General features: G+C 42.3%; 2 protein-coding genes across 2 annotated transcripts; both read left to right on the top strand.

Moving 5' to 3' along the window:
• Positions 1-3,210: 3,210 nt before the first annotated feature.
• LOC120415689 (parafibromin) lies at positions 3,211-5,501 on the top strand. Its single transcript, XM_039577284.2, has 5 exons — positions 3,211-3,440; positions 3,511-4,593; positions 4,645-4,708; positions 4,772-4,937; positions 4,995-5,501. The coding sequence occupies exons 1-5, from the start codon at positions 3,310-3,312 to the stop codon at positions 5,171-5,173; spliced, it is 1,623 nt and encodes a 540-aa protein (XP_039433218.1). The 5' UTR covers positions 3,211-3,309; the 3' UTR covers positions 5,174-5,501.
• Positions 5,502-15,319: 9,818 nt separating this feature from the next.
• LOC120415685 (zinc finger and SCAN domain-containing protein 10-like) lies at positions 15,320-20,805 on the top strand. Its single transcript, XM_039577269.2, has 5 exons — positions 15,320-15,584; positions 15,888-16,058; positions 16,119-16,863; positions 16,926-17,038; positions 19,179-20,805. Exons 1-5 carry the CDS (start codon positions 15,414-15,416, stop codon positions 20,718-20,720), a joined length of 2,742 nt encoding a protein of 913 aa, XP_039433203.1. The 5' UTR covers positions 15,320-15,413; the 3' UTR covers positions 20,721-20,805.
• Positions 20,806-21,403: the final 598 nt, after the last annotated feature.

The raw sequence follows: 21,403 nt of genomic DNA, 5'->3' as shown, positions 1-21,403 counted from the left end.
TCAAAACGCATGGTTTGTACATGACGCTTTTTGAAATGTTGGCGTCGAATTGTTTGGTCCTAAGCATTTTATAAAAATTTAGCAAAATTACAATAGTAATATTTGTCATTCCATAAATTGAGTAAGGTCTCGAACCTCACTTGTTTCAAGAAAAGGGCGAAGATTGAAAACAATGGACATTGAAGAAAATATATACTATTTAAAGAATCAATAGTAAAAGAAAAATAGTAATTTACGAAGTGGATAAAGAAATAAACAGAAAATGAAAATGGTCTATGTCACAAGATAGCACACAGCAGACGATTTGCTGCCTCGCACGTGCTCACGCTCAACTTTGCCAAAATAAAAACGCATCACGCATAGGTACTGAGAAGAGGCGGGCGTGCTGTCATGACAACAGCAGCGCCATCAGCGTCGGGTGAGTGGGTGCCGAAGCTAACTTGCATTTGAAATAACCGTTTTTGGCTCGGTTTTTGGAGGCCGATGGTTCGGCACTCGAGTGTCACGTCTGTTTGTCTTTGGTTTTACTGTGTGAAATCATATATGATAATAATAACTTTAAATGTAAGGATTTTTTTAATTTGTTGGAGGATTTTTTTTTTGCATCCTCTGACCTCTCGTCTCTTTGTTTTTGTTTTTTGACGTTTGACTCGGCGCCGCCTGGGGCTCGTGCATAAACTACGCGGTCTTCAAATTAAAAATGTTGTCATTATTTAAATCTATCCAGGTTTTTAAGCGAAGATGGCGTTCGACAGGTGAACGTCCGAAATGTCAAAATCGCGCAGTAGCACCAACATTAGAAGAAAAATGTGGCTGTCATGCCATTTCACACTTTTTTCGTAATGTTGATATCATTGGGTGATTTTGACATTTCGGGCGTGCACCATTCGTAACGCCATCTTTGCTTGAAAATCTATATAGAATCAAAATAAATTGATGAAGAAGATGAAAAAACATCAATTTTTTTTACTTAATTTATTTGCGAGTTTGAAATACAAATCTTCAATAACAAAAAGGAAATGTTTTCATAAATGCAACGTTTACAAAATAGTGGTAATGGATTTTCAAGTATATAATATTTAAGAAATGTTTTGAAAATATATGTTTTAAGGAGATTTCGCCTCAACAAAACGATCAGTTGTTCACATTCGGCAATTCATAGGTCTGCCGAACTTTCTGCTTATCCTCGAACGCGCCACAGGGAAATGGACTCGAACTGGCTCAGCGCGATGGCGTCCTGACGTGGCTTGTCCGTCAGCATGATGCGGTGAATCTGGAAAGATGGAAAGTGTCGTTAGTTGCTGACATTGACCTCCCTCGGCGCTAGAATTCTCTCAAGCTGAGGAAGGAACTGCATTGAACGCAATCAAGGAGATCTCCAGACTTATCTTCAACCTTTTTCCGGACGAATGGAAGCTGGCGGCAATCACTCCCATTCGTAAATCCGGCAGTACAATGAATGCGGATAATTATAGGCCAATCTTCATCCTGTCCTGGCTGCCCAAGATCTTCGAAGTGCTCATACACATAGGAATGTACTCAATAGCCCAAGAAATCGTATATAATATCTTCTACCTTCTAACATGGTTTCGTCAAAAATCGGTCAACGGTTACGAACCTGATGGCGTTCGTCAAATCCACATTGGGATTCAGTCGCCAGCCAGCGACAAGTTAAGACGTGTTTTGCTCGTGCTGTCATATCGCGTGCTTGGAAGTTTTTGACGGATGTCCCGTTCGCGGGTATTGAAAGCGGAAAAAGTCCAGCGAGGTCACTGAAATCTTCATCGAAGGAGAAAAAGTTGAGAAGACCCTGCTCAACAAATTCAGCGTGCTAGCGGGCGACAAAAGCAACAACAATGCCCGGCGGTTCCAGAACCCAGAAAATCTGTCGGTAAACAAAAGCAGCCACCTCTGGTGGTAACGAACTTGGGCATTAACAGATTTCTGGATTTTATGGCCCTGTGCAAAGTGAAACCGGAGTACAAGCTGACCCGGAGCGGAATAAAAGTGACGTGTTTTTCCGTGGAGGAATTTAACACCGTTCGAGAGCTGCTGCTTGAGTACAAAGTGCAATTCTACTCGCACGATCGACAAAGCGAACGCTCTCACCGGGTCGTTCTGCAAGTACTTCCAGAAGTGGATGTGGAGATTATCAAGGATCGGCTCAAGGAGGACCACAACCTTGATGTTTTGGATGTGAAGGCCATCAAGCGGAAGGAAAAGTCCACCGTGGGTGAAACCCCTTACATTGTCTTCTTTCCCAAGGGACACACGAATCTAAAGAAGCTGAGTGCAATGAAGAAAATGGGACCAGTCATCGTCCGATGGTAGGCCTACCGGAATAAGCAAGGGTGTAGGGTCCTATGCGACGCAAGTCTAACTTGCATGCGCATGACGGACGGACGCGCTAAAGGCCATTTTGAGCGGAAACAGCTCCACGACGAGCGGTGCTCCACCACAACTAGATCATCAAACGTCGCTGACGACCATGGCGACCGGAAACAGCTTCTATCCGTTTTCATTCTCTCGAGCTGGCATACGACGAAAGTTGGAGTACAACGCGTTGCCTTCAGAGCGGCCCTTTTCGGACGAGATATTTGTCCCCTTGAACCTTACTGAACTCTGAACACGAGTCAAGAAGTTTCTTCCGAAATCAACTGATGTACATATATCCTACGTATCGGATCTTTAACGTAACTGAACAATGTTCTTTGATTAGAATGCTCCTGGTTCAGGGCAAAATCAAAAACAGGAGAAGAGATTTACTGAGGGCATTGATGTTGACGTCCGCATTTGGGAAATGCTGCCGAATATTTCGAGCAAGACACCTTCGCCTTATCAAGTCGTTGCAACTTGAAACTACAAACTGTATTAAATCAATAAGCCAAAGTTAAATTTGATTTTAATTACCTCCAAATCTTCATAGCTGTCGAAGTACGTCCCATTGATTGCACTTTCTATGTCCATTTTCGCGCAAAATTGCAAAAATTACAGCGCCTTTAAATTTCAATGTTTTAACCGAAAGCACGTTGTTTTGTTGTTATCACTTTTGTTTTGATTCCAGGTTCCAAATAATTTTATAGCACTGCGTTCGATTCCTCCGCCAGATGGCACCCCCAAATCTGACAAGTGTGTCCCCGCTAAAACTAAACCATAATTAAATGACGCGTTCCCGTTCAGCGTGCACGCGGCAGTGACAGCGTCGTGTCAAAATTGTCTGAAACGCATCTCGCGAGTAAAGTTTACAAAAAAAGAGTTAATTTTTCGAAGATTTCCGGCGTTCCGGGTTAAGCCGTTCACGTTTGTACGATGGCCGATCCGCTGAGTCTGCTGCGGCAGTACAACATCAACAAGAAGGAGATCATCGAGCGCGACGGGCAGATCATCTTCGGCGAGTTTTCCTGGCCCAAGAACGTCAAAACAAACTATCTCAAATATGGGTGAGTGTTTTGCTGCGTTTGTTTCTTTGGTGAAGGGGGAAGGATTTTGATTTTTGCGGATTTGTTTCAGTTCCGGCAAGAAGGGGGCCCCGAAGGAGTACTACACGTTGGAGTGTTTGCTGTACATCTTGAAGAATGTGGCGCTGCAGCACTCGGTGTACGTTCGGCAGGCGGCCGCGGAGGATATTCCGGCGGTGAACCGTCCGGATCGAAAGGAGCTGCTGCAGTACCTGAACGGGGAGACCAACACCTGTGCCAGTATTGACAAGAGTGCGCCGTTGGAGATTCCGACGCAGATCAAGCGGCCGGCCGAGTCGGACACGTTGGACAATTTGGCGAAGAAGGCGCGCTATGAGGACACCCAGGTGCAGAAGGTCAAGGAGCAGCTGGCGGCTCGGTTTGATGTCAACAAGAAGGAAGCTTCGGTCAACATCGACAACATCAAGTCGCTGTCGGAGACGATGTCCGTGGAGAAGATTGCCGCGATTAAGGCGAAACGTTTGGCCAACAAGAAGGTCACGATCAAGCGGACGGACAATGACGATGCGATGGGCGTGGGGCCGGATCTGAGGGCGATTCTCGACTTTGACGTCGATTCCACCAAGGACATCATCAGCAGGGAACGGCAATGGCGCACGCGGACGACGATCCTCCAGAGCAACGGCAAGATCTTCGCCAAGAACATTCTGGCCATTCTGCAGGGCATCAAGAACCGCGAGGAAGGCCGCGGCCGACCACAAGCACCGGCCATCAAGCTTCCGGAGCCGCCACGCGTGACACGACCCCAACCCCAGCCGGCCCAGTACAATCGTTACGATCAGGAACGGTTCAGCCGGCAAAAGGAGGAAACCGAGGGCTTCAAGATCGACACCATGGGAACGTACCACGGAATGTCGCTGAAGCTGGTGACGGAGGGATCGGCGGCGCAAAAGAAGGCCCAACAGGCGGCCCAGAACAACAACAGCAGCGCGGCCCTGTCGGCGAATCTGCCCCCGGGCCGGCCAAAGGAGATGATCCCGACCGCACAGGCCCGCATGCTGCCCCAGGGCAACGCCAACAAGCGCCAGAGCAAGACCCCGATCATCATCATTCCGGCGGCCACGACCAGCCTGATCACGATGTACAACGCGCGCGACATTCTGCAGGACTTGAAGTAAGACATCAACTTTGCTCTGTTACTTAACTAAAATTCATCCTTTTTCAGATTTTTAACCACGGACGAAAAGAAATCCAAGGGAGGCGTGCGGGACAATGAAGTTCTGGTTCAGGTAGTGTCCCCTTCTTCGTTAAAATTTCAAACCCAATTTCACTCACAACCCAAATTATTGCAGCGCCAAAAGGCGGGCGGCCTGACGGTGCCGTACCGGGTCATCGACAACCCGATCAAGCTGACCGCGCAGGACTGGAACCGGGTGGTGGCCGTGTTCGTGATGGGCCCGGCGTGGCAGTTCAAGGGTTGGCCCTGGGACGGAAACCCCGTGGAGATTTTCTCGAAAAGTAAGTTTCGCCTCTCAACTCGTCTACAGGAAAAAATCTCAATGTTTAAAATTCCAGTCGCGGCCTTCCACTTGCGGTACGACGAGATGAAGCTGGACGCGAACGTGGCCCGCTGGGCTGTGACCGTGCTGAACGTGTCCCGGACCAAGCGCCATCTGGACAAGGCCAGCCTGATGGTGTTCTGGGAGAAGCTCGATCTGTACATGAGCAAGTACAAGCCGGATCTGCGCTTCTAGAGCGTGACTTTGCACACAATTGTATAACGCAAAATATTATCGGACGCAAACAAGTAGTTTAGTATTTTCAAACAGCAGCAAAAACGGCATAACAATATACAAGAAAAAAAAGTTTATTTTGAGTGCAGCGAAGCAGCGAGACAGTTTTTCAACCATTATGATTTTATCAACAGAGAGTGAAACTTTAGAGCGGAATCTTCACGGCGCTGCGATCGGCATGGTATGATAAGTTGTATTTTCCTTATAATTCAGAACCTTTTTTTTCCTCTAAAATAGTGTAATTTCGTAGGACTTATGATTCAATAAATGATACAATTTACTCACTTGATTTATGTTGTGCTGGATTGTGAAAATATGGCAGTTCTTGATTCATAAAAATAAATCACAAAAAGGTAACAAATACACTTATCAATTCGCTATATTTTTAAATTTTAAAATGTTAGGTAGGTTTTTTGAATCGAATCCCAAATATGAGCTTGATTGGTGGCGACAGGACCTGGCGCTTTGGCTTTGAAGTTCAACTGGCATTTAACCCGTAAAAACTCATAGTTCGTGTTTTAGGAAATAACATTGCCCAAGAGTGAGAAAAGATTCGTCAACTATGAAAAAAGTTACAATGTTTATAACACCTCCACTGAAAATTTCAACTTTTTCTTCAAGCTCTTCTAGAAACCATCAGTTTGCTTGGAAAAGGATTAAAAATATTGTTTTAAACAGATCGAATGTTTTTACGAATGTTTAATTTTTTATCATTGAAAATCGGACCATTAGTTATGGTACATTCGTGTGAGGGCTAGTTCCGCACTCGGAGCTGTAAAAGTGTTTCTTTGAAGAAACTCGTGCTAGTTCCGCACGAGTTTCGCCGCCATCTTGGAACTGAAATCCTAGTGCCGCACCCGACCCATGGTCACTGTGGTACCGCCCTAATATTATACCAGTTTGAGCGAGCTGGGTTAAGTCAGTGTTACCTAGAATACAACAATCGTGTAGCTAACGTCAGCTTTAGGCAGTTGTTGTGATGTGCGCGAGCAGACGATTGTAAGATTTTCACGCCTAAGCGACCACAATGCGAAATAATGAATTTGTAATGTTGTCAAATTAGGAAAGAGAAGGAGCTAAGAAAGGATACAATTTTAAAGTTTTCATCAGTTTGAGAGTTCAGAACTGAACATGAACTTGACTAGGCTTCTGAGCTGGAAGTAGCGGTGATTGTTTACATGAATGTGTGCACGCTGAAAGGGAAATCCCCAGTAAGTAGGTAAACACAAACAAATATGTTTTTAAAGGGTTTTAGTGAATTTTCACCGAGTCCGGTGGTGCAGTGGTAAGCGGAATTGCCTCTTAACCCAGTTGGCGTGGGTTCGATCCCAGGTGGCTCCGGTGACATTTTCGAGACGAGATTTGTTAGATCACGCTTTGGCGGAGGAAGTAAACACAGAGTAAATGTCTACAAAAAGGTAGAATTCTTCTTCGGTAGAGTCGATGGTCGGCTGTTGGACTCGTAATCCAGTGGTCGTCAGATCTAGTCCCGGGGTGGATGGAAACTTGGTGTAAAAAGGTTTGGAGGTCTCCGTCACCTAATTCGAGTAGGAATCCTGCTATAGAGAACGCCATGCAGTAGAGTTAACATTTAGATTTTTGAGTGGATTTTCGGGAAGAAAACATTACTCGATTCGGAGGTTGAAATTGTGTAAAATATATTCACGAACATCGCTTAGTCCGATGCCATCGTAGACTTGGTTCATCAAAGTTGACAAAGACAAATCGACAACGAAAACAGTTCACTAAATTGATACTAGGTCACCGACTGAAGAGAAAGTGGACGTGGGGAGTGTTTTAGGTTTGTTGACATTTCTTTGATTTTTGTTTGCATGTACAAATTGATACAGACTACGTTGAAACAGAGTGGAGACAGACTGAAGCAAGGACGTGCCAAAACTGGTTTCCAGGAATGAAGGTTTGGCCAGATGAATTATTAGATGTTCTGTTCGGCAAAATATGGGAGAGAACAGAAAGAACTTGTGACTTTATAGTTCAAGCTAAAAATCAGTTAGATTGACAACGCAGATAAAGTATTAAATGACATACCCTAGGCTTCGAGCCAGTTAAAATTGACGGGAAGACCACGAGTCTGACCCGAGGTTTCGAGCCAGTTGAAAAAAGACGGGAAGACTACGAATCTGACCCGAGGCTTCGAGCCAGTTGAAAAACGGGAAGACCAAGAGTCCGACCCGAGGCTTCGAGCCAGTTGAACAAAGACGGGAAGACCACGAGTCCGACCCGAGGCTTCGAGCCAGTTGTAAAACGGGAAGACCAATAGTCCGACCCGAGGCTTCGAGCCAGTTGAAAAAAGAAGGGAAGACTACGAGTCTGATCTGAGGCTTCGAGCCAGTTGAAAAACGGGAAGACCAAGAGTCAGAACCCTAGGCTAAGAGCCAGATGGAAAAGATGGAAATACGTAGAGTCAGAACCCGAAGCATTGATACAAATGAAACAGGGGGAGACCTAGAGTAAGAACTGATGGTTTTGAGCTGGATAAAAAAAATGAAATGAACAGATATCAGAACTCCGAGCCAACGGTTTAACAGTAAATGAGATTTATAGAGAAAAATATTGATTCAAAAGGGTCAGGAAAGATAAAACCAGAAAGATCAAGAGTCAGAAAATAAGGAATAAATAAAGTGTGATGTCAATAGCCAGTAAAACAGAAAATGGCCAAGAGCAAACATAAACGTAGGCTAAAAGCCAATGATGATATTGCGCAAGAAGTCAGAAAGGGTTGAGAGTCAGGTAAACTAAAGACCAAAAGAGGAATTTAAAATGCAATGTTGGCAAAGATCCGGGAAGGATTTATTAGCAGTGTTAAATAAGAAGTTCCATAATAGGAAAAATAAACTCAAACAAAAAAACAATCGGTTAAATCGGTTGAACCGTGCGCGACCAGTGGGATGCGTATCAGCTAGAAAGGTGGGGGGAAATTTGCCAGATTTTGTAACGCAATTTCCCAGACACACACCCGCAATGTGACATTGAAGGCTGAGTTTTTGACATGATTTTGTGTTCGTAACTTAGAAAGATTCGATTATAGTTTAAAAAAAATAACTTGTGTTTAGCTATCTTTAGCTTAGATTATTCACTAAAGAAGACTAAAAAAAGGAACAGAGCTCGCGTGAGCTAAATGAATTGAGTTAATCAACTACAGGAAAAGCTTTGAAATTACTTTTAGAAAGCTAATACAGTGGACTCTCTCGATGTCGATATGCAAGGGACCGTCGAGAGCGAGAGGAATCAAGTTATAGAACGAAAAATCAAAGCATGTTACTTAAAGCCTAGATTCAAGTTGAAAGGACTGATAAATGTTTTGACAGCTGGAGCAATATTGATATCGAGAAAATCGACAATCAACTGTAGTTTAAGGAAATTACGAACTACTATTTAATTTACTATAGATATTGAACGGATTAGATTGCACAAGTTGTTAAGAAGTTTGAAATAATTAAAGTATATTCTGTAATAAGCGTAACCGTTACCGGAACACAAAGATAGATAGAGTATAAACCGCTGGTAGCCACAGACAGATACAGATTTACCCAAAACTTAAGTATCAGCTAAATGTCAGAATGATGTGAGTTGAGAAATCGACTGCCATAACAGAGACAAACAAATTTACTTTATACTAGGCCCAAAATTTAAAGGACGTTGTTACAATAGGCTGAGGTCTTAGGTTTTACGCCGACTCGGGTTTTATGTTAGTAATTTGACAGCTCGCGTACACTGTCTACATTTTTGCCATGTGTGTCCCTGTTAAAATTTGGTGCATGTGCGCTTTGGTTCACACGAGCTGTCAAATGACGGCACGGCGTAGCACCTAATTAGTATTGAAAATATCAGAATAATAATGAGTTGAGAAAACTGGCAGAAAAAGGAAAACAGGATCGAGTTAAAAAGATAATTGTACCTTCTGGGGTGCAAATGACAAATGAACAAATAAAATGTGTAAAAAAAAAAGATACAAAAGGAAAATGGAATTACACAACTCTTATTGGAGGGTAAAAGACAGAGTTAAAGGCATACTTAGAATAGCAAAGATTTTTCTTTGGTTTGGCCTAATTTTGTGATTTGTTTGTTTATAAATTAAGAACATTATTAACAATATTTTTAGTAACGAAACATTATACCAAATTTTGAAACACAAAACCTTCACAAATTCAGAGGTACAGTAAAAGCAGATCAAGTTATTATGTGCCTCAAATACGTTTTAATTAGACAGTGGTAGAGGACCCACAAGTCAGTCTGACCTTTTTCGGAGTAAACACAACTATGTTAATGGACACTACTGGAAAAATATTAGCAAATGTTTCTCGTAAAAAAAAAGGACGAAGTAATTTCACCCAAGTTACCCTATTGTTCAAGAAAAATAGTAATATAAATGTGAAAAAGTTTTTCTAACTAACTAACACATAGTAATTATGTAGCACACAAAGTACATAATTGATCAAAGTATTATAATCCAGATTGATAGTTCGGTAAAAAGAGGAGAAGAATAATCACCAAGAAACGTAAAAAAAAAGAAAAAAATGGAGCGAAGAGTATGACGACCTGAATGTGGTAGATAGCTGAATGGTGACAACTGAAAAAATCGATAGAAAAGCTTTATTAGTTCAAAAAGTATACATTAAGAAGTGCCTGCTAGACATTGAGAAGATTGGCATCAAGATTAGCTGAAGAAGCTTGTTAAACTTATCGAGAAATAGGAAATGTAATTTTGTGATAGTGAATATAGATTCACTATCTGTAGACAAAACGAGATGTGGTACCGCCCTAATATTATACCAGTTTGAGCGAGCTGGGTTAAGTCAGTGTTACCTAGAATACAACAATCGTGTAGCTAACGTCAGCTTTAGGCAGTTGTTGTGATGTGCGCGAGCGGACAAGCCGTGTTGCCGGGAGTGACCCAGGACAGGACAGGACCCCGGATGGAACCCGCAAATGGATCACCACAGTCACTATTATAAAAAATCTTAAAACTGTAAATATTGCACTGAAAAAAACCGTTCTTTTTTAGGAGCCGTTCTTTTTCGCTCGCTCATCAAAAAGAGTGGCTCTTTTGAACGGCTCTTTCGCTCTTTTTCAAAATGTTGATGAAAAGGCTATTTCAAAGCAAGCTTTATACATAATTTGATGTTTCGTAAATTATTTGAAGAAAAAAAATTAAAAGCGAGATGATTTTCATGCAAACATTTTGAACTAGGAAATTTTCTTTGTTAAGCATTTTGAAAAGCTCAAATTTATATTCAAATCTGTAAAAGTTTTTTTTTTCAATTTAGCATTTCTTTTGGAGTGTTTTAAAAGTAAACTTGAAAATCTGCTAATATAGGTTTGAAAACTTTTATGAGGTGTTCAAATATTTTCACAGGTGCTATGAGGAGTCTTTCAAAGTAAATTGATGAGTAAGTTCCAATCTAAGTTCCAATAGACCACCCCCTAATGAAACATATCGATTCAGCTCTCATAAGTTGGGAGATAGCACCTCTTTAACATGACTTTTTTATCCTAATCAAGCCTTACCCGACAAACTTCGTTCTGCCTTTTTTTCGTTTGTTGACGTTTTGAGATTTTTTGCTTATTCAGCCTCCTGTGATCAAAATATGATTTTACGTAACTTTCTCCATACAATTTGCCGATGCTCCGGAATCGGTTCCAGAGTGACCAAAGTGTCAATTAGTTAGCGTAAGAACCTTCTTTGGGCTTATCGCGAAATTAAAAAGAGAGATGTGAGCCGGTAACATGGAGTGAAACTTTCCCAGCTGTCATGGAATACTTCACAGCAGCTTGACAGAAAGTTTAACTCCATGTTGTACTTTTAATTTCTCGATACGAACCCAACGCAACAAAAAGCACCTCAATCCGACGCTCCGTATTGAACTGATTCGCGTTCGAACAAAACCGTCGATTTTTTTTATATATATAGATTATAGATTACCGTGACCGTGGTGTACACGCAGAAAAATTCAGCCTCATCAAATTGATAAATATTTTTATCAACATTGATCACTTTTAGTTATTGTTTTGATAATTTTGATTTATCATTTTGATAAACTTTTATTATCGAAACGATAATAATTGTTATTGTTATTGTTTTGATCTCGCGGCAAGGTTTTCCGTAGGTCTACACTCGTACATGCAACATGGGACAGCATGAATCTTCAGCTGAAGCCGGACGAATGTATTCCGAAATTACAGAATTACAGAATTACAGATAATTTTGATTTATCATTTTGATAAACTTTTATTATCGAAACGATAATAACTGTTATTGTTTTGATAAATAAAATTATCGTCGGACGCGTGCACGTTTTCTCCTGTCAAAATAAACATAAACAAACTGATCAGAGCGGAGAAGCAAATCACCGGCATCCAACCCGTGCGTAGTTTTCGACGTTGCTTGATGACTTCCCCCACGTTAAAATCAGAGTAAAGTCCCTGGCTGAGCACTGCAAAAAAAATAAGAATCCAGAATAAAGGGCGAGTTTTCCTACAAAATGCCAACTCCAAACCTCCGGGACAACAACATAGTCAGCGATGGACAGTCCGGCTCCAACCAAAGCTGATTCAACGCCAACTTCCGGAACCAGAATGTCTTGAATTAGAGTAAGTATTGTGGTCCAGGAAAGCCCTTGATGATGTTAACCTTAGAATGCTACTTTTCAGTTTATTATCGCCAGGAATCTTTGTCCACCACCAAAATGCTTTCGAACGGAATTTTGGCCGTTGACCGAGCCGGTACAAGTTCGCGTCATTCAGAAGAACTCAGCTGTTTGGTCCGCCACGGAGGCATGAAGAACAAGGAACTTCGGGGGAAATCGGTGTTGAAATCTAATTCATACGGTGAATAATAAGATTTATGTAAATAAATAGTTATTTAAACAGTAAACCTGTGATTTGGTTTGATTCTAAATTGAAAGAAAGATAAAAAGTACTACCTAAGAAAGGACGATAAATACAATTTTTGTTTCGATAATCCAGATTATTGTTTTGATAATAAAAATTATCAAAATGATCAATAATCTTATCGAATTGATACTTTTTGCTTTTGACGTTTCATCAATGGTGTTTGTCAAACTGATAATATAGTTTATCAAATTGATAACAATATTTATCAAATTGATAAGAAAAGTTATTGAATTTGATAAAATAAATTATTGGTTGCCAACCGATAATTTTATTTATCGAATTGATGTCATAAATTTATCAAATTGATAATTCTTTTCTCTGCGTGTAGGGGTAAGCGTGATTGCCTCTCACCCAGTCGGCCTGGGTTCGATCCCAGACGGTCCCGGTGGCATTTTTCGAGACGAGATTTGTCTGATCACGCCTTCCGTCGGAAGGGAAGTAAATGTTGGTCCCGGACTAACCTAAAAAAGGTTAGTTCGTTAGCTCAGTCCAGGTGTAGGAGTCGTCTCCCTGGGTCCTGCCTCGGTGGAGTCGCTGGTAGGCAGTTGGACTAACAATCCAAAGGTCGTCAGTTCGAATCCCGGGGTGGATGGAAGCTAAGGTGTAAAAAGAGGCTTGCAATTGCCTCAACAATCAAGCCTTCGAACACCTAGTTTCGAGTAGGAATCTCGCAATCGAGAACGCCAAGGCAATGCTGTAGAGCGAATAATTTGATTTGATTTTTGAGATTACTTGAAAGAGAACACCGTGGGACAATTATGACAAATTTGACATTATTTGAAATATTTGAAATTACATTGTTAATCCTCAAAAACAAATTAAATAGTACAATTTGATGGAAATTCATGAACTTTAAACCTAAAAAAATATAAGTTTCAAATTTGTTTTTCTTGAAACGGTTCATTCAAACAGGACCGGTGTTTCTAAAAGAACCGCGGTTCTTGTTTTGTGGATGGATCGTTTGCTCTTTTTAGCGAACCGGCTCTTTAAGCGGCTCGCTATTTTTTACCCACCTCTACACTGAAATCAAACTTTCGCACTTTATCAAAAAATCTGTTGAATAATTTTCGATTGTAAATTAAAATTTTCATAAAAAATGAGGTAACAAAAATAAATACGAAATTTTTAACCATACTTCTCTATGACTCAAAATTTGCGGGTTTTGGTCCCTTAAAACATATAAAAAAATCTCGGAAATCAAAAAATAATTATTTTGGGAAATTATTTTTTTGTGAACAACTTGATCAGAAAAATCCTTCAAAAGTTACAGATTTTCGTAAATTTACGTACCATTACCATTTCCGGTTTTGGTAGAGAATTGCTCATGAGCATTGGTAAAAAAAATGTAGATAAACCGAGATAAACCGTAATTTTCATAATTCGGGAAAACGATCAAATCGAATTCAAACCATTTTGGGTTTTTGCGATATTTGTATTTTTTGAAAGAATAATAAACGTTATCATTCAGAGCAGAATCACAGCCTTTGGCGTTCTGTTATTACATAACGCAATATTTGGGACTTTTTATCCCACCTATCGAGAAATTAAAAGTGAGAGTGTGTGCGTGCAACATGGAGTTAAACTTTTCAAAGAGTCATGGTAACCTTCTCAGCATCTTCATAGAAAGTTTAACTTCATGTTGCACACACTCTCACTTTTAATTTCTCGATAGAGTTATCTACGTGCGCATGTATTGCGTGTACGTACACGAAAATAAAGTGAGGTTAAATTTTGTCAGCCAGCAAAACCAAATGGTGCGCTAGTGTGCGTACGCGAAACGTCATAAAGCTATATATATATCCCAATTCTAATACACTCAACCCCCGGTGGTTGGTCACTTTTTCGTTTGACACTTTTTTAGTTTGTACCCCGTTGGTTGGTCAAAGTCAAACTAAAAAGTGACGAACTGTCACTTTTTACACGGCGCTCACGCACACTATCAAAACAAACGTGTGATAGTGTGAGTGAACTCCGTGTAAAAGAGGTGTCAAACTAAAAAGTGACCCCGTTCGTTTGACAACAGTTGGTGTCAAACCATCGGGGTTTGAGTGTATTAGAAGAGCGATACCCCCTACCTCGCCCCCTACCCCCTGTAACGCGTAACACAAGGTCAAATTTGCGTTACGTAATATAATATTTCATCACACACCCCCTCCCCTCCCCCAATTTTTGTAACATTTCGTAACAGACGCCGGCACCCCCACCCCCCCTAACTGCGTTACGTAATAAAAGAACGCTCCGTTTTCTAAAAAATATTGAGGGAACAAAATTCTCCACTGTTGTAACGTCACGCTACATATTTGCTTGTAGAACAGCAACCAAACGTTAAATTTATAGCCCAATGTTGATTCTTATGGCAAATTTAACGTACTTTCAGAATCTTTAAAAATATTGAGGTGTTTTCTTTGAAATTTCCGAGTAACAGCAAAAAAACGGAAAAAAACGTCAAACCGTTGTAATGTCACGGCAGATTGTGTCTATCCAGATTTTTAAGCGAAAATGGCGTTCGAATATTGAACGCCCGAAATGTCAAAATCACGCAGTGGTACCAACATTACGAAAAAAGTGTGCCATGGCATGACAGCCGCATTTTTTTTAATGTTGGTGCTGCTGCGCGATTTTGACATTTCGGACGTTCAACATTCGAACGCCATCTTCGCTTAAAAACCTGGATAGCTTATTGGGCCTTAAAAAACTGTAGATTTGTACCAAAATGCAAATATCAAAGCATTAACAGAAAAAAACAAGTCCAGAGTTTTTTTTTGAAAAGGTCCTATAAGCTATTGTCTTTCAAATGTTTATAGGACCTATTCAAAAAAACTCTAGAAGTGTATAGAGTTATCTACGTGCGCATGTATTGCGTGTACGTACACGAAAAAGATTGAGGTTAAATATTGTACCGGCCAGCAAAACAAATGGCGTGCTAGTGTGTGTGAGAGCGGGCTTAGATAACTCTATTCTCACTCAGAAGCCTTCAAACGAAAATTATTGACCAAAAATTTGAATAACAAAAAAAAACTAATTATTTTGTTACTTTAAAGTTTAAACCCTTTTGCGTTACCACTCTCGTTTCATAGTACCATGACAATTCACAACTACCATGCAAGTACGCAGCCATTTTATAGCAAACATTCAAAAAATCCCTCACCAGATGGCCAAGTCCAAGTCAAATCATTCGAGTCGCCGTCGTCTTCGAAAGTGCTCCAGTCAAGAAACAAAATTTACTCTGCTCCTCAGTTTTTGCCAAATTTTACCCGGAAAAGTGCTCAAATTCACACCCCGAAAAATGGAGGAAGAACAGATGGCGGAGGAGCTAAAGGAAAAGCGCATTTGCCGGTTCTGTCTGACCCAGACTGAGCCGCTGTCGGATATTTTCAGCACCAACGCCGAGGCGTCGGATGGGAGCAAAAAATCAACACCCTTGACGCTGCAAATCATGGCTTGCGTAGCCATCGAGGTAGGCTGTGGTTTTCATAAGTTAATTTTTGGCGGGAGATTTGGAGAAGGAAGGATTTTGGAACATTTTGTTGTTTACGAAGTAACTTGGCTAAACGCTGAGAGGGAGTCTCCGCTGCATCTGGCCCAAGTCGCGACCCATCGCGCTAAAAGGCAATATGGCGGCGCACCCGTGTTTGCGACCGCGGGTGTTTGTTCAAGACGACGGTCGATACTATAAAACTTTGTTATGGTTTGCTGTTGAGAGGGAGCTGGGATATTGCGCGAATTCAAATATTTTTCTAAGAACATGCTTTGCTTGCAGGTTTACAAAGACGACGGAATGCCGGCGACCATCTGTGACAACTGCCGGGCCCTGATGGACCACTCGTACCGGTTTAAGCAAATCTGCAAGAAGGCCGATACGTTGCTCAAAACGTACCCGCTGACCGGGGTTTGGCCCGAGCGGTTGCAGGTTCCGGTGAACCTGTTTAAGGTAGGTCACGTCGACTTGGAATTACGAAATGAGTCATACACTAATTCAATCTTCATTTAGTCTGCACAACCGGTTACCGTTCCGGTGAAGGCTCCACAACTGCCGGTGAAGCAGCTACCCGTTAAGGCTCCGGTGCAACGGAAACCTGTACCGAAGCCAACGCCAATCAGACAAACTGTAACCGTCATCCCAGGCATTGATAAACCCGTCAAAACCAAACAAAACAAACAATTGAACGTAGAAGAAGAGGAGGAAGAGGAGCAGGAGCTCCAACCGGTTGACCAGTCCGACGAAGATCCGCTCGCGGACATCAAGCCGAAAATCGTTAAACTTAGCATCGAAGACCTGCGCAGCATCAAGCAGGGCAAACCGATTAGCAAAACTCAACTGATCAAGAAAACTCCCCCCGCTGCTAGGAAGAACAAAATCCAAGTCCTGAACTCGGAGGTGATCGTACCGAGCGCGGAATCGACGAAGAAAACATCACCCACCAAGCAACATCCGGTCAAGGTCATCAACGGCTCACTTCCGCTGTCTAACCAGCCCATCCTGCTGAACAGCCTCAAGTCGGCGAGGCAAGTAACCGAACACTTTTTGCACACCTCAGAGGGCACACTGGAGATTGTCACGACGGAAATGTTGGAGCGCGATCCGATGAAGATTGCTCCGCCCGTCGAGACGAACGTGTTTCCTTGCAGCGAGTGCGAACGGTCGTTCCCGCTGCGTCAACTGCTCGAAATTCACATGCAAAATCATAACCGCGAGCGTAAATTTCCCTGTGACTTGTGCGACAAGCGCTTCTTTAGTGAGTAGACTAGGATTTGTTTAAAAGCACTTGATTTCTAATACAGACTACAAATGTTTCAGGCAAATACGATCTGGCCAAGCACAACCTCACACATACAGGGGAGCGGCCTTACGTGTGCATTATCTGCAAGGCGGCCTTCTCCAGATCGACGCTGTTGACGCGCCATCAAAAGGTAAGGTCAAGCTCAAATCCGAAATAAAGATGGTCATCCCATCAAGAACGGTGAAGCAAAACCAAACGTCTTGGCGGAACACGTTCTTAGTGCGCTTGATAGGAGCAAGGAGTCTGACCGTCAAGCATTGAAGATTACCATGCCTGTGGTAGCTGCTCTTCACGTTGATGGGTCAACGATGGCACTTTCACGCAGCACGATAATGCAGAGATGGCAAGACATGCTCATAAACAGATCTAGGATAACACTGGGATGGCATAAGGCCAAAGTTTTCACTTAGACAAGTGGTGAAACTGTCGAAATCATAAGATAATTATTTCTGGTATGGTAACTATTTGTGATAATGTTGATATAATGTCACGACCATATAACAAAATTAAAATGGTATTATTTCTCGAATGGTTACACTTTTATGCTCCCGCATAAACGAGAACCTTAAAAAAACTTTATGCTAAATGGTTTTCTCACCCTTTCAGAGATCGTTACCACTATTTGAAAAATGGTAGGAAAACCTTAAAAATACCATATCGGAAATGGTACCCTACCATTTTTCATAAAGTTCGACCATCTGAGATGAGGGTGGTTAGCAACGGTAACCTTAAAAATCCCCGAACAACGTAAGAAATACTTTCCGTGATTTTCCGTAAAAAAACGTATTTTTTATTATTTATTTAAGTGTAGTGTAGTGTAGCTTGCAGCATCTCGTAATTATAAAATGGATCGAGTTGAGAAACAAAAAACATTGTGGTTGGTTGGTTGTGTGCTGTTAAAAACACGGTTGTCACCTACCTGAAAGGCATACCGACCTTTCCACGGAATGATTACAAAGATCTCCCGAGCTGACATTCGTCGTCCCGGGAAAGGTACCAGAGTTGTGCACATGGGAAATATCCGGACCGATCCATCATGTCAGGTGGATGGCATAAATTATGTATGCCACAACCAAGGCAACTTGTGTGATTTGAAACGATCCGAAGCTCCACTAAGTGTAGACGCCATCTAAAATCATCCACTACTATCGTAAAATCGACTTAGAGATCTTGTTAGGTACTTGAAGTTTACGTCCGTAATAGGGAAGCGTTTTGCCTTCCTCACCTTACTGAGGCAAGGCTATAAAATCACTCGAAAAATGAACTTCTTAAATACGACTCCTAGATATACCTTCACGTATACCTATCGACTCAGAATCAAATTCTGAACAAATGTCTGTGGGGATGTGTGTAGACATGATTTTTTTTCCACACGATCATCTCAGAACTGGCTGAACCGATTTTGGCCGGATCCACCTTATTCTGTTCGTTTTGGGGTCCCCTAAGACCCTATTAAATTTTATTCTGTTTAGTGAAGTACTTTTAAAATTATGCCAAGAAAAAGTTTTTTTGTAGCTACAAAAAAGGGTGATTTTTGCATAACCTCAAAGGCCGGGTCTATTTGCTTACGCGCGAGAGTCGCGCAGCATGCGTAGGGATTTTGGTCTGACCATGCGGGGGATTGGCAGCTACACCCCCTTGTATGCGTATCGCCCGGTTGCCACAGTGCTTAAGCAGTGTCTGCGTCTCTTCTGGAAAAATTCTGTATTAATTATGTTGCTGCATCATTTTGTCTCGACAAAGATTTACACGAACTTTTTACTGAAATATATAACTCATGAGACTTTTCTCCTTTAGGAGAGTTGGTAAAACAAAGAATTCAAAAAAAAAACTCTTAAATTAATTTGTAAATACAACATGAATTCGAGGAAGGCACCAACCACCTTAAGGTGGATTAACCCTTTCAGGCCTGAATTTTCGAAAAAAATATTTTTTTAGTCAATAATGGGAAAATGATTCTTATGACCATACGAAAATTATAGGCTATAGTTTTGGAAATTTTGATATTTGGGTCATATATGACCCATCAGGCTCCAAAGGGTTTAGTAACGTTTTGGGTGGTCAATTCAATGCATTCTAGGTAAATTTAGCGATGAGGTTTTCAATAGCTAAATTGCTGTCAATATTTTGAATTGAATGGTTTATAATTTTTGGTTTTTGGCCTTTCTCATAAATTATTTACGTGATATCAAATATTATAGTTAATAGTTTACACTGTTGTCCTTTTCTCAGTTGAATCTTTTCAATGAACCGAATGTTTCATCCCACAGGTTCACAAGGACCAGCCCAAGTTCATCTGCATGTACTGCGAGCGCACGTTCCTGTCCAACGAGGAGCTCCAAAAGCATGCCATAAACCACGAAAAGGTTCGCCCGTTCAAGTGCATGAAATGTCCAAAGACATTCGCCTACAAGCAAGGCCTGGAACGTCACGAGATTACGCACGACAAGAACCTGCCGTTCCCGTGCGAGCACTGCGATCTGAGCTTCGCCACGGCTGGCAAGTTGGCGCGACATCTGACGGCGCACGCCGGAAACCGGCCGTATCCGTGCCGCTGGTGTAACCGGGCGTTCATGTTGAGCCATCATCTTACGCGGCACGTCCGCGCTCACCAGGGTGGTCAGGGTGCTTACAAGTGTACGGAATGTACGGAGGTTTACTACAGCCAGGATGAGTTGATTTACCACTCGGCGGTGCACGCCACGGAGAGCAAGACTTGCCCGCTGTGTCGGGAGCAGTTTGATTCGCTGGAGCAGGTCACCGATCATATCAAGCACCACTCGGAGGGCGTTCAGTACGCGTGTGACTATTGCGACTTGTTGTTTACCTCGGAGAAACGGCTGGACGACCATTGCCAAGCGGAACACTTGTCGGTGCTGGCGATGGAAGCCGAAGAACTGCAAGCGGCCGAAGCCTCTAAAGCGCAACAAGACGCCGAAGAAGCGCAGCAGTACATTATCGAGGAAATTGAAATCGGAACAGACGGTAGCAAGACCATCACCAAATTTGGCATTGACGGACAGGTTAAGGAGAAGAAACTTGTCCGGCAGGGCAAAACGATCAAGAACGAGGTGGTGACGAATGACAACACAGCGTACGCCGAGGAGGAGGAAGAAGAGGAAGCTTACAGTCAGGAAGACGAGGACGGATTCATGGAGCAGGACTGGCCCTCCGAAGAAGAAGAGGATAGCCAAGAGGTCACCAAAGCTGCACCGCCACAAGCAAAGAGCCAACCCGCTTACAAGCCCGGCGTCAGCAAGCTTCAAGTTTCGAAACCAGTCACGTCAACTCCGGCTCCAAAAACCGCAACTCAAAAGAAGCTCGACAGCTTCTTCAAAAAGGAATCTCCGTCGTCCGCACCGGCCGCCAAAAGCGTCAACGATGTTCTCCAGAAGCTCCCCAAAGGAATGATAGTCAAACGTCCCACGGCCGTCGTCAAACCGGAAGCCACCAAAACTCCACCACTCCCGAAGCGCCCATCCGAGCCACCCAAAACCTCCCCGCGACTGGCGGGCAAGCGACCACGTGAAGAATCTGAAACCCCCGTACCGACCAAAAAACCCACCATAGAATCGAAACCAGGTCCCGCTTCCAGCAAGCCACGTGCCCAACCCGCTTCGACGTCATCGTCCTCGAGTTCGCTTGGGGAAGTCAAGAAGGGCAAAACGTTCGAGATGAAGATCGGCAACAAGATGGTCAAGGTGCAGAAGGTGGTCATGACGAAGGCGGAGGTCGCAGCGATGGCGCGTGACGGAAAGATTGAGATGCAGGGCGAAACCATGATATTGAAGCAGCAGAAGGGGAAGAAGTAGGAGATGGGTTCTACGGTGAGTACAAGAGTAAGTTTAAATTTGTCCATCGAATGCGAATAAACGTAAGGTAAGAGTTGAAATTTCAGTGATGGCCATTTATAGTGATGACTGCCCTAAATTGCCTCTTTTTTAGCACTAAAAGCAAACGTGCATTGGCATTCAATAGCACATTTCAGTTTTTCAAAGTGGATATCTGCGGCGCACTTTCCAATACCTTTCCTTTTTTGCCGGAGATACAGCTGCCGTTCTACGCATAATTGTCCCATGTAATGTTTTGGCGATTTTGACTTAATGTCATTTTTAAGTTTAGTTTGACGTGTAGGCTTTAAGAAAAACACATAAAATCTGGTACTTTGTTTGGAAACTCATTAAAAACAACACCAAGTATTTTCCTAAACGGAATCATTAGTTTTACGAAGCATATTATGTCTTGTTTAACTGTTGTATAGCAAGAGGATCATAACTAAGAGTAATAAATTGGTAACTGGGGCGATTAGGGACACAAAGAGTGAATAGGGACTCCGGGACAATTATGCGTAGAAACACAGAAATCGATCGAAAAATTTCAATCGCGTTTTTCACGGTTGCACTTTTGTGAATATGGGACAATTATGCGTAGAACGGCAGCACAGGTCGTCAAAGTTGGGGTCTCAAAAAGGTCCTTTTTCGGTTGAAGCAGATTC

Source organism: Culex pipiens, chromosome 2, assembly GCF_016801865.2.
Source record: "Culex pipiens pallens isolate TS chromosome 2, TS_CPP_V2, whole genome shotgun sequence".
In the NCBI taxonomy this organism is placed as follows: Eukaryota; Metazoa; Arthropoda; class Insecta; order Diptera; family Culicidae; genus Culex; species Culex pipiens.
This window is presented reverse-complemented; position numbering and strand designations above follow the sequence as displayed.

Bases quoted from the DNA above. Each gene is read 5' to 3' on its own strand.
- LOC120415689 (XM_039577284.2), top strand. From the start codon at position 3,310: ATGGCCGATCCGCTGAGTCTGCTGCGGCAGTACAACATCAACAAGAAG. The intron at 3,441-3,510 runs GTGAGTGTTTTG...GATTTGTTTCAG, and splicing joins ACAAACTATCTCAAATATGG to TTCCGGCAAGAAGGGGGCCC. The intron at 4,709-4,771 runs GTAGTGTCCCCT...AAATTATTGCAG, and splicing joins ACAATGAAGTTCTGGTTCAG to CGCCAAAAGGCGGGCGGCCT.
- LOC120415685 (XM_039577269.2), top strand. From the start codon at position 15,414: ATGGAGGAAGAACAGATGGCGGAGGAGCTAAAGGAAAAGCGCATTTGC. The intron at 16,059-16,118 runs GTAGGTCACGTC...ATCTTCATTTAG, and splicing joins TTCCGGTGAACCTGTTTAAG to TCTGCACAACCGGTTACCGT. The intron at 17,039-19,178 runs GTAAGGTCAAGC...TTCATCCCACAG, and splicing joins TGTTGACGCGCCATCAAAAG to GTTCACAAGGACCAGCCCAA.